General features: G+C 37.3%; 1 protein-coding gene across 11 annotated transcripts in view; it reads right to left on the reverse strand.

The window, feature by feature from the left end:
- Positions 1–14,047, reverse strand: part of RPGRIP1L (RPGRIP1 like) — a 99,316-nt gene that overhangs the window by 10,293 nt on the left and 74,976 nt on the right. For 4 of the 11 annotated variants that reach the window (XM_077983505.1, XM_077983503.1, XM_077983506.1 and 1 more), the window contains exons 23-25: positions 9,418–9,601; positions 7,241–7,333; positions 1,456–1,540 (exon numbers count right to left, since the gene is read on the reverse strand). In XM_077983505.1, the coding sequence (XP_077839631.1) occupies positions 1,456–1,540; positions 7,241–7,333; positions 9,418–9,601 (362 nt within the window). 11 annotated transcript variants of the gene reach the window in all.

The following is a 14,047-nucleotide window of genomic DNA, read 5'->3' on the forward strand; positions in this document are numbered from 1 at the left end:
CGAACACAGAGGCAGACAAAGAAGACTGAATAGGCTACTGAATCGCAGCCCAGGACTTGTCCATGGGAACTGAGCTCCATCCTAGACAGCCATGGTGCAGCTCGCTGACCGTAGGGAAGCAGATGCCATGGCCACCGCTGTTTATTCCCTTGTCACTCATGACCTGGGGTGACCCTGGGGGACTGGTGGTTTTGAAGGGGGCCCTGAAAGAAGCTGAAACAAGTCAAACTGGAGTGATTACCATCCTGGAAAAAGTAGAGCCTCAGGCTTAACAGGATTTTACCTTTCCTTCAGAAATAAAAACTGAGATCCAAAGAAATGATGTATTTCAGGAGCTAGTGAAAGAATAGTGATAAAGCTATATTATCAGATCCCAAGAGCTAAGAATTCCAGTGTCTCTTCTTCAAACAGAAGATAAAATGCTAGTTTGGAAGCTCTTTTGAAAAACATGTCTTTAACTTTATGGCCCTCTGGAAAGGAAAGAACTTGAGTCTCCCAAGGCGGCAGAGTCAGTGCTGTTTTTGAGGCAGTGATAGGCTGTGTCATCAGTAGGTCATAAGGCAAGGAGAAGTGGGCAATGGAGACAGAAGAGGTGTACTCAGGCCGAGGGAGGAAGGCCAGCAAGGGGCACTGGAGAAACCAGCTTGCGGTTAACAAGCAGCACAGGGGTAACTCCTCAAACTCTGCGGCAGAAGCTCACACAGAAGCACTAACTTTTTAAGATCAGTTTTTTTTTCTTCTGAAAATTATATACATATATTTTCTCTACTGAACCAGAATTGCAAGGTATCCTATTTAAATTAGAAAAAAATGCCTTCAAAAAATAATAATGAAATGATGGCTTATTAAACAGTGATAGTAAGATACAAATGAGTCTGAAAGGCTGATGAGCCATTACAAACAATAATATTAATGTCACTACTTACTTGCAATTAACACTCACTGTGCGCTACGTGTCAGGTACTATACTATCTGTGTTACATATATATCTCATTTAATCCTCACACCAACCCTCTATGGTGTTATCATCTCCATTTTAACGTTGAAGAGAGAGAGGTGCAAGAAGGTTAGGTAACTTGTCTGAGGTCAGTCAGCTAGAAAGCAATAAGACAAGAATTTATACCCAAGGCATGTGACTCCAGAGTGCACTCACCTTTCAACCTGTTAGTCTTTACAACTACAGGAGTGGCAACAGGATACTTTATACATGTTGCCCAGTCTTTGGTGTTCAAAGTCCTATAGGATCGTTACAATTATTTTGTATAGTAGGAAGGGCCATTACATTTCTAGGAAGAAGGCGATCTACAGAGATCCCGAACTCATTCAAGGACACAGAGTGAGTCACAGAACCCCGGTTTTCTGCTTCCTTATCTTGTGCCTTTTATTTTAACCACATCCTGCTACAGAGATCTACTTTATGTAAACCATTAGATAATTTGGACTGCCAAAATGTACCTTCTATTAGGCATCTCTTGTTTTTGTAGTATAGCTTTTAAGAGGTCTCTCTTTGCTTGGTTGTTTTCTTTATCCACGTAGATCACTATACCAAAAGAAAAAAAATTCCAAAAAGGAAGTCACTCAGGAATAGGCTATATTAGTACCATTCTGTATTTTTAAAAATACCTGTTTTTAAAGACACAAGTCATGCCACCTCACTTGTATGCCTGGGAAAAGAAAACAGCTCCAGAAACCAGAATCAAATCTGAACAGTCATGTGATCTAATGTCATGTCACTGGCAGGTTTATGTGCACACTGTCAGAAAAGATACAAGCAACATCTAAGAGTGCCACATCACTGTCACTGCCTGTTAATGGCACTGGCAGTCATGACAGTAAAAGCCAACGGTCTTTATTGCTTTGTATTTGAGGGATTTACTGCATTTTCTTTCACCCAAGAAGCAAGTGATAATGATAATGTATGGCAGAGTGCTTGTCCTTCCTGACAGCCTCAGTAATTTAATCCTTCTCTCCTGCCACAACATGCAATAAAAGAGGCGTCTAGTGCATTGGGTTGAGGAAATCCACAGGCTGACGCCTGCTGGTTAGGGGTATGGGAGAGAAAGGTGCAGGGAGAGAAAGGCTTTTTAGGGTGTAAGGTTTTTGGTTTTAAAGGCACATGCTGGCTTCGAGGAATGTGGCCAGACTTCACTTGGCTGAAGCATGAGATTAGATAACGGACCTCAAGTCTCAACAGAAAGAAGATGGTAAACTCTTGACATTGTAAGTAAGCGTCTGCACTTTGGGAAAATGGCATCTCAATGTGCGAACACTACAATTTTCCTCCTGATTATCTTTTCTCAGTTCGGCAGCCTTTCAGCCATGCATTAGCTTCTGAAGGCATTTCCTTTTCATATGCCATTTTGTATGTAAAGGCTCCCCTGCGACCAGATCTCAACTTAGAGATTATCCCTGGTCAAAAGCACACAAAGGGTGAAAGATATCATGATAATTCTAAAGCCAGTTCTTCTTAGGCTGTGCCAGGAACAAACATCTTTTATGTTGAAAATGTTTCCCTGAACAATTTTAGTTCAATTCCAAATTATGATGCTATCAACTCATTTGTTTGGCTCAGTTGAGCAAATATTAACTGAGGGCCAAAGGCACTGAGTAGGCACATAGTGGGAGAGACATAAAGGTACAGGTATAGGGGTGGGTTAGTGGTTTCGGAGAAGAATCATCCAAGACATAATAACCAAGTTAATAATCAACTCTGGATAGCCAAAGTCAAACACGAGCTCCTAGCTTACTGCTCTTTGCATGGTATCATATTAGTAAATGTGGCTAGTTATATAAGTTACTGAAGTTTATAGAAATCAATACAGATTCAAAGGTTCAGAGTATTTTGTTTTATTTCTCAATGCCAAAAAGTCATGCTAACAGATCACTGGAAGATAGTACTTTGTTTTTTAGAAGCTGCTAGTTACACAATGCTAAAGGGGAACTTTTTTTCCAAATGGGATTTTTTTTTTTTTTTTGCTGTTAATTACTAATTCAAGATATGGTACACCATATTGTTTTTGACTTCAGAGTTGTAAAGCTTTTATGTCATACTGGCTTCCATTGTTTGAAGACAAGGGTAATCTCAGTGGTTAAATAAAAAAGACTGAAGTTAAAATGCCAGCATTCAAATAAAGGGTCTTCCAATTAAACCTAGACCAGATGTGATAAATTTCAATGGCTTAAAACTTTTTTTATTGTGGCAAAATATGCATAACATAAAATTTACCATCTTAAATTAACAGTTAAGTATTAAGTTTAGTGGCATTAAGTACCTACACATTGTGATACAACCGTCACCATTATCCATTTCCAGAACTTCTTCATCTTCCCAAACCAAAACTCTATACTCATTAATCAATAATTTTCCATTCTTCCCTCCTCCCAGCCCGTGGTAACCACTTTTTGTCTGTATGAATCTGACCACCCGAGGTATGTCATGTAAGAGGAATCATACAGTATTTGTCCTTTTGTGTCCAGTTTATTTCATTTAGCTTTGGTGTTCTCAAGGTTCATACATCTTGTAGCATATGTCAAATTTCATTTCTTCTTAAGGCTGTACAATATTTCATCATATGTATATACCACATTTTGTTTATCCACTTACCCTGTGACACACATCTGGATTGTTTCCACCTTTGACTATTATGGGTAATGCTGCTCTAAACACAGGCATACAAGTATCTGAGTTCTTGATTTCAATTCTTTTTGGTATATAACTAGAAGTGAAATTGCTAGAGCATATGGGTCATTCTAAATTTACTTTTTTTTTTTTCCTTAGAGATGGAGGTCTTGCTCTGTTACCCAGGCTGGAGTGCAGTGGTGTGATCATAGCTCACTGCAGCCTCGAACTCCTGGGCTCAACTGAACCTCCCACCTTAGCTCTTAGCCTCCTCCTGGTAGCTGGGACTACAGGTGCACATCACCATGCCCACCTAATTTTTGTTTTTTGTAGAGATGGAGTCTCCCTATGTTGCCCAGGCTGATCTTGAACTCCTGGCCTCAAGTGATCTTACAGTCTTGGCTTCTCAAAGTGTTGGAATTACAGGTCTAAGCCACCATGACTGGCCTAATTTTTCTTTTTAAAACATCCTTACCATTGAAATTGGTTTTAAAAAGTGGTGTCATTGGGGATTCCCTATGCTTCTGCTTTATCCAGTTGGCCAGCATACTATATTTCCTATTCTCTTAATAAAGATAAAAATGACTGCCACTATTTACTGGGTAATATTTATGTGCTGGGTACTACACTCAATACTTTTATTGTCATCATGTAGGTTAAGAACCTGACCCACATTTTACAGATGATTAAATGGATCCAGAGAAGGTTAGGAGTTTGCCCAAGACCACCTAGTTAGAATGCGGCAGAGCCAGAATTTGAATCCAGCAATATTAGCCTCAAGAGTCTGCTCTCTTAACCTCCATGCTACATAACCTCTCCTCCTTCCATGTGCAGCCAAAGTTTTCCTGTTTAAGCTCTGGTCATTTTGTTAACACAAGGCTAGAGGGTAAGCGAATGTTTCATAACAGTATCAAGGGAAGTCACTTCATTTTCTTTTGTTTCATAAAGGAATATTGCTTAGATATACCTAGTCTAGGTGTGTCAAATCATATTTCTTGGCAGAAAACTTTCAAAATAATCTTTTTGAAAATACTCCAGCTACTTACCAATAAGCTTAGTTCTCCAAAAGTGTACCAAGTTGGAACTCTCCTGCTTCCACAAACAAGGCCTAGATTGGGCATCTTTATCTAGCCCAACGGTTCTCAGTCTTCATTGTATATCACAACCCCTTAAAGGGCTTGTTAAAATGCAGATTATTGAGTTGTATTCCCAGAGTTTCTAGTTCAGTAGGTCTGGATGAGGGCCTAAGAATTTGCAATTCTAACACATTTCCAGCTTCTGTTGCTGCTGGTGGTGAGGGTTCTACACATTGAGAACCATTGTTTGGCCCAATATTCATTTGCCAAATTTTTAAATGGGATCAGGAGATAGTGAACACTTTTGGGTTGAATACTGTGGGAAACAGGAACACTTTGGCCGCCTCTGATTATGTCATGATATCCTATGACTAACCATGGTTCATCTGGTATTCTAAAATCCTAGATGGTTAAAAAAAACTTACAATTTCAAAACCTGAAATACATCCTATAAAAAGTGACTCTGGTGATTATTAAAAGTATCAGAACTCTCCAAAAGTTAAGGTATTTACCTTTCATTCCCCTCAGAAATCACATTTGTTTAGGACTTGTATGATTTTGACATAAACTTACTGAAAGCATATGTCTCAAAAAGGATACAAACTAGTAGTCCAAATACTTTAGTTGATCTTCAGTCAACTACCATTAAAAACATATCCTTTACTTCTGCAAGCTGGATAAATGCTTATATTCTGTTATCAATGTCATATGGCAGAGGAAATACAGATGGCTTAATTATAAGGAGTTGATAACCTTGAATCTCAGATGTTTGTATTAAAGAGTTATCATCCCTATCATCCTTATCTTTGTCAAATTTCTCCTCCTATTAGTCACAAAATCTGATGTTTTACATCATCTTCATCTTTTGAATTAAACTTCAATTGTTCCAAAAGACAGACTGTTCCAAAAGACAGACTGTTCAGAGGCTAAGGGTCCAGACCTGTATAAGTCTTATAAAAACTTTGGATGATTTCATTAATCTTTTTCTTCCCACTGTCAATTCCATTGTAGGCTTTATTTGGCCCAGACAACATTCTTCAGACCTACCATTAATCTTATTTTTTCCCAAACTATTTTCTTGCTTTCTCAGCATTCTCTGAGCAAAATTTTCAGGCCCAATAAAATACAAATGTTTTGTTCTTGATACCACTGTCTGGCAAGTAAATTCAATTTTAGTTTTTCAGTGTTGGTATTCCTAAGAGATATATATATATATATATTTTTTTTGAGATACAGTCTCTCTGTCACTCAGGATGGAGTGCAATGGCACAACCTTGGCTCACTGCAACCTCCGCCTCCTGGGTTCAAGCGATTCTCCTGCCTCAGCCTCCTGAGTAGCTGGGATTACAGGTGCCTGCCGCCATGCCCATCTAAGTTTTGTATTTTTAGTAGAGACAGAGTTTCACCATGTTGGACAGGCTGGTCTCAAACTCGTGATCTGCCCGCCTCGGCCTCCCAAAGTGCTGGGATTACAGGTGTGAGCCACTGTGCCGGGCCAATTTTTGTATTTTTAGTAGAGGCGGGGTTTCACCATGTTGGCCAGGCTGGTCTCGAACTCCCAACCTCGTGATCCGCCCACCTCAGCCTCCCAAAGTGCTGGCACTACAGATGTGAACCACCATGCCCAGCCAGGAGATATATATTTTCTTTGTGTGTAGGTTACACTGGTTTTAATACCTCTTAATAAAGGCTGAATTCAATTATGAATAATCTAGGGGATCACTAGTCTACATCTCTCATTTTATGTACTTAATTTGGGCCTGAACATACAAGTCTCTTTTGTACAGATTCAAGTCACAATGTAGGGTAAAATCATTGCTAGGTTCAGCTAACCTCTCTACTGCATGGTGTTCAAACAGAAGATAGCATGTACTAATTGTCCTCTAAATTATCCATTTGAATTAAAAAGTTTGGAAATAAAATTACTTTCATTAATATTTAATGAGATTTGGAAGATCTAAGTCTACATTACATTGACCTTCTGTATCAGGTAACAAGTGAATGGTAAATCATTACAATAATTATATGAGATAGTTACTCATTAACCAAAGACTCAAGGAGATCCCCCTGCAATGGAGGTGCAAATATGATAATTTGAAAATAAACATCTTCATTATGTCATACTTAAATGAAAAATAAAACATTCAACAAGCTTAATATTAATTATTTCTCAAATTTGCTGATGACCTAGGAGCTCATTTTTTCAGATATAACAGATATAAAACAGCATTAGTTTGCTTCTAAGCACAGAGTACATTCCTTTCCCCTCCTCCCAGAAAAAATCCTTAAAATTATTTTCAATTAATCTTGAAAATTCTACACAGTCAAATCTCATTAGATAGGAAAAGAAACCAAAAAAAGGTATAGTAAACACTTTTACTGAATTCATTTCTAACAGATTACTGGTTTCCTTGCTGCTATCAAATGATTAATTCATTAGAAACATAAGTAACTGTTAACATACCAATTAGACAATAAAATACCCTGCAGTAAAGGGAAAAAACAAACCAAAATGCACCAACAGGCTGGGCATGGTGGCTCATACCTGTAATACCAGCACTTTGGGAAGCTGAGGCAGGTGGATCACTTGAGGTCAGGAGTTTGAGACCAGCCTTGGCAACATGGCGAAATCTCATCTCTACCAAAAATACAAAAATTAGCTGGGTGTGACTGCGTGTCCCTCTAATCCCAGCTACTTGGGGGGCTGAGGTGAAAGGATCGCTTAAACCCAGGAAGTGGAGGTTGCAGTAAGCCAAGATGGTACCACTATACTCCAACCTGGGCAAAAGCCTCAGACCTCAAACAGACCTAGAGGTAACCATGTGAGAATGTAAAAAATTTGGGCCATTTAAGCATATATCACAGTTTGATCTAAAGAAAGATCTGTATTGCTCTTCAAGCAAATGGAAACATCTATTCCTTGACATGGCCAAGTTTCTCAATACACAATTAATCTCTAAAAAACAATTTTGTTGCCAGTCCAACCAAATATTCTACTGCTGACCTTTACAAAGAATAATACAAAAGCCAAAGAGTTTGTCATTTTTCTTGGAGTATCTTTCTTAAAACTAGTTGACTGAACAGTTCTTTCATTATTAATAATATTTTGATATGGTTTTCTTTTCTGGTATTCTGCAATTGAGGATTTCCAGGAAGCCTGAGAAAATACTTTTGGAAATGTTTTCTTTATATTAAGTGCATGAAATGAAGGAGGAATCAGATTCTTGTCCTGTCCACACCACTTATTTCACATGTGATTTCTTAACACACCTGTTATTGTAGAATTTAAGCTGCAGTGGATCTTAGAAAGCACCTTACTTTTCAAATAAGAAACTAAGGAATCATGAAATTTAAACATCTTGCCTTAGTTCACATAATAGTAAAAATTGGGGATACAGGGAGGACTAGACCACTAGGCCACATCTCTGGATACTTAAGACTACTGTTTTGAGGAATGAACATATTTCTAAAAATGCCAGATGGGGGGAAAAAAAGGTAATCATGAGCATTTGTAATCCTGCTGATACAACAGCATGGTTATACTGTTGATTAAAATGCAATTTCTAAGATTAGTAAGGAAAAAATAATGATGAACTAGCATGAGATGGCCTATTTTGCTAAAAATAGCACGACACTCCATTTTTATGGTTTGTTTTAATGTAGAGCTCTAGGAGAACATACTAAGCTGTTTTAGCTTAGGGTCATGGTAGCCTGATATTATTTTTTATTTCTCTCCAATTATATACTAACAATCACACAATAAAGTTGATTGATCTCAGAATTTATAGGGTACCTGTCGGGTCTGTGCTGGTGTGGTAAACTTACATGTCAATTGGCTGCTAGATCAAGCCCTAAGACAGAATACCTGCCTGCTGCTATGAATGGATGTGTGTGCTATATGATGAAAGGTGTAGTAAGAATTTACGCTTCACTCAATTAAAATCTTGAACATCTAGACACTGAGAGAGATATACACACGTATTGTAAAAACATCCATGTGATGACATTGATCAGAAAGGTAGACAAAAAATAGGACATTGAAAGCTTTGAATCATATGATTAAAAAACTACTTCTTTGAAAGATATTTCTTTGAAATATCATATATTTAAATTAAATTCCTAATTATAGACCCAGCTGACATTTTTCTGTTGAACTGTTATATAGCAGGACCATCTTAGAAATATTTTTTCACATTGTTTTGTTTTCTCTTAACTTTGGTATTACCTCAACTTTCTTTTCCTTTCTTTTTTGAGACAGGGTCTCACTTTGTCACTCAAGCAAGAATGCAGTGGCAAGATCTTAGCTCACTGCAGGCTCACCCTCCCAGGCTCAAGCAATCCTCCTGCCTCAGCTTCCTGAGTAGCTGGGACTATAGGCGTGCAACACCATGCCCGGCTAATTTTTGTATTTTTTTTTTTTTTTTTGTAGAGACGAGGTTTCGCCATGTAGTCCAGGCTGGTCTGGAACTCCAGAGCTCAAGCGATCCACCTGTCTTGGTCTTCCAAAGTGCTAGGATTACAGGTGTGAGCCACTGTGCCTGGCCCAACTTTATTTTCTTAATCTTTATGCTACTGGTTTGACTTTTATTAATCAATTCTGACAAGACTTCCATGAATTTATGTGAACATTAGAGAAATAAACTTTCTCTCTGTTCTTTCTGTTTCTTTCATAAATAAAAAAGACAAACATAAAAGTCTGTATTACAAATGAATCATACATACCATTGCTATAGTTATAGTAGACCCACTGCCCACTCTTGGGTTTTGGAAGCGACACGGGTGTCTCTTCAGCAGGAAGACTGTAGAATCGACACTCAACGAACAGCCGTTGGATAGTGTCATCCATGGTTACTTGAGAATCATTAAGGCTTAGAGCTATGATCTCAATCCGAATTTTTTCTGATGGCTGTTTAAAGAGCAAAAACAAAATAAAACAAATAAATAAAATAATTGAACAAAAAGATCCACTATTACTTTCCACCATCAATTTTAAATAAAACACGAAGGCCAATGGGCTTCTTTTCTTGAATGCAATGTACACTACTGTATGTTACACATGATAGATTATTCACGACAGAGAGCGAGAATGAGATTCTAATGCCCCAGGGTTTGAAGTTAACAGTGTCATGGCAATAGTCTCCTGATTTACATTTGAGGCTATAAATACCCCACTAGTAGTCTATCAGGAGTGAAGATTATGAGATCTTCATCTCCGATTGCTTTCAGAATGACAAGTTGTCCTTGTTTCAAACTATGTAATGAAGTACATGTTTATCACTGCTTTTACTTAATCTATAGTACCTGAGAAAGTTTCAGTTATTCAGAGATCAAAGCCTGTTGAACACTTTATAGGTATTATGCTAATACGTGTAGCTATATGAATCAATATTAACAGAGCAGAAACTACAGTTCATTCTCTCATATTCTGTCATAATATATTTTGTTCAATAAATAATACATTTTGAAGCAAAAGAAACAATTTTATGTCAACTTGAACATTTTCTCACAATTTATTTTTAATTTTATTTTTACAAAATTAACAACTAAAATGGTGTTTATTTAATTTTCACTTTAATCCTTGCTTAATAGATTTTGGTGTCATAGACATTAACATGGGAATTACAAATGTTTCCTTGAGTAATGATTTCAAATAATTAATAGACTAGGATTAGAAATTGTATCACACATCAAGATAACTCCTCAGTTAAATCTGTTTTTTATAATTTAAAGTTTGTCTTTTAGTATCAAAATCCTATTTTACTAAATTTAGAGACATGCTATAAATTATATAACTTCACATAACAATTAGAAAAACCTGAAAATAAGACCTGTTTTATGACCAGCTTTTAGGAATTCATTGTTAAATGTAAATCAGTGTGTAAATTCACCATAGTGGTTACTTAGATATTTCAAAGCATATAATTAATCAAATTGAAAAGTATAAGTATCCTATTGTAAAAATATTACCATAAAGAACAATTTCCATTGCTGTCAAACCCCCTCAATATTTGATGAAGTAATTTTACCCCCTTCTTTCAAAAGACATTTTCTTTTATTATGTATTCTAAGACACTTTAACTAAAAACCCAAATCTGAATATTTCAATAAGGTTATTTTATTATTCAGTAGATTCATGGAAATTTTACTAGGATGACAGAGAAAATTCCACACCATTCTGTCTCCACTAATACAGGTACAAGGCTGCAGCTGGCAATATTACTAGGATTAGCATAGTATGATGAAATATTTAAAGGAAAATTTTTTCTAAAACCTAATAAATCAAATGACTGCCAAATGTCATTAAAGTGATGGTCTTTGACTTGAATATGCTTTTCATATTCAAATTTGAAAAGAAAGAGATGAAAGCCTGGAAAGGTTACTCGGTTTCAACTAATAACCTCAAGCCCTCTCCGTTCACGTGCATAAAAAATGAAGTTGGCTCTATTGTCTAATCTCACTTCAGAAAACCCCTTCTCTGCTCATTGAAGACTACATGGTAAAGAAAATATTTTAAATGATATATTTTTTCTTAAAATGTATTACGGCTGTGAAAATACTGTAATACATATATTTTATAATTCTGGTCTAAGTGCAGCATACTGTATAGTTAATTCTTCTACATAAGTTGGAATTTGACAAACTTAGAATTATTATAGCAATAACATCTTATAAAACATTTATGTTTCTGCACAAAAGAATTAAAGAAAACTAGCTACAAAAAGAAAAAAGTGGTATACATACTTATTTCTACTCTGTGAAAATAGGAATTCAAAATTGTTTATCACAGAACCTAATAAAGAAGTAAACGAACTTGTAAATAGCAGGGGAATCAAATTTATCTAAGTGGTTATTTTATAAATAATATATTAGCTATACAATCCCCATATGAAAACTTGCATTATTGTAAGAACCAATTTAGGCTGTCAAATAAGACTACATGCAACTCTTTGAAGTTTAAAATACAATCCTAGATAAAAGTATTCACTTGGATCCCAGCCAAAACACAAAAACAAAATAACAAAACCCCAAACACCAAAACAACAAAAAAGAAAACTCACTGTATTATCAAAAAAGTCAAGAACTTTAAAATTCTTTTCATGATGTCCATCTTATGTCTGGTCAATTTTTTATATTTGTGTGTCTCTACATTACTGCCATTACTTCGATCAAATGTCCTTTTTAATTCTCTGACCAATACACCTGGCAGAAATGATCAGTTACTGTTTCTTCATTCATTTAATGTTACATGAATCAACTTGGAATAAATCCAAAAAGGGGTAAATTTTAAGCAGCTTTTACCTGAGAAAGTAAGCGCTAAATAAAGAATTTTTCCAAACATAAATTTTGACAAACGAAGCTAGACAATTTATTTTTCAGCACTGGAACAATTCTAGTTGTGTTCAAGCCCCTCTGATTAAAAAGTTCAACCAGATTTTGTATAAAGATCTGAAGACTGGCCAGGCGCAGTGTCTCATGCCTGTAATCCCAGCACTTTGGGAGGCTGAGGTGGGCAGATCACGAGGTCAGGAGTTTTGACACCAGCCTGGCCAACATAGTGAAACCCCGTTTCTACTAAAATTACAAAAAATTAGCTGGGAGTGGTGGTGGGTGCCTGTAGTCCCAGCTACTTGGGAGGCTGAGGCAGGAGAATCGCTGGAACCCAGGAGGCAGAAGTTGCCGTGAGCTGAGATTGCGCCACTGCACTCCAGCCTGGGCGACAGTGCGAGACTCTGTCTCAAAAAAAAAAAAAAAAAAAAAAAAAAAAAAAAAAAAAAAGAAAACTTTATCTCAACATGTCAGAAATGAACTCATTCTTGCTCCTCTCCCCCAATCCTATTCATCCTGTGTTATTTCCTACCTCAACTGATGACATCACCATCCACCTAGTCCCCTACAACCAGGAGACATAGCAGCATCCTTGCCTTTCCATTTTTCTCACACCCACTATATCCTAAAGATCACCCATTCCTGCTCATTATACTTTCTAAATATCTCCACAATTGGCCAGGTGCAGTGGCTCATGCTTATAAATCCCAGCATTTTGGGAGGCTGAGGGGGGCAGATCGTTTCAGCCCAGGAGCCCAGGAGTTGGAAACCAGCCTGAGCAATACGTCAAAAACACGTCTCTCCAAAAAACAAAACAAAAACCACACACACACACACACACACACACAAACTGGCCAGGCCTTGGAGTGGCATGTGCCTGTGGTCCCAGCTACCTGGGAGGCTGAGGTGGGAGGATTGCTTGAGCCTGAGAGGTTGAGGCTGTAGTGAGCCATGATCGAGCCACTGCACTCTATGCACTCTAGCCTGGGTCACAGAGTGAGACCCTGTCTCAAAAAAAAAAAAAAAAAAAAAAAAAAAAAAAGAAAATCAATGATTTACTGAATTGTTGAAAGCATATGATATTTCAGACATTGTTTTAACTGTTGGGGATATAAAGAAAAATACGATGCTGTTTCTTTTCTATTTTTTATCTCAAGAGAACATGCTAAGTTCCCATGGGGGTAACTAATACAATAGCTTCCTAGTTATTAGAAGGTAGAAATCTGACAGAACAAGGAGGGAGAAAATAGAAGGATCTGACATAAGAGATTTGAGAGAGAACTGGTAGCCGATTGATGAGCGTTATGAGACTGTAAGCTCAGTGACGGTAGGGACTATTAGATTGCTCACTGCATTATGTAGTACACAATAAACAAGTGGATCTACTCTCATGACAGAGACAGGCGAGGCACTCATCTCTAATCTCTGGTCTGCAGTCCCAACCATTCTCCTTATTGTAGCAGAACCAATCAAATATCATCTTTCCGTCTGAAAAATCTTCCTATTGCCTTACACTCTAGCCACTCCTTTAAACTTGCGGTGTGCTATTTTATATTGCTCAGTTTTTGCATCTGTTATTTATTGTGTGAAATCTTTTCCATCAAAATTCTACTCCTGTGAGGCCCTGAACCACACATCCTCTCCTTTATGGCAGTAATACTGATCTCCAGGAACGAGTTGGTTGTTTCCTCCTCTGGGCCCTCACTGCCCTTCTCCATCACATTGTACTACATGGAACCGTTCACATATCTGCCTCTCTCTATAGACTCTGGGTTTCAGGAGGGCAGGACCAATATCTTACTCATTTTTTGCTACTTCACATCCTCCCCAACATAGGCTCTCAATAAATATTTAATGAAATAGTGGAGACTATATATCTTTTATATATTCAGAATATCTTTTATTTTTCTTCAGGGTCTTGCTTTGTTGTCCAGGCTGAAGTTCAGTGGCAAGATGACGACTCACTGCAGTCTCAATCTCCCAAGCTCGAGTGATCCTCCCATCTCAGCCCCCTGAGTAGCTGGGA

This window comes from Macaca mulatta, chromosome 20, assembly GCF_049350105.2.
Source record: "Macaca mulatta isolate MMU2019108-1 chromosome 20, T2T-MMU8v2.0, whole genome shotgun sequence".
Taxonomy (NCBI): Eukaryota; Metazoa; Chordata; class Mammalia; order Primates; family Cercopithecidae; genus Macaca; species Macaca mulatta.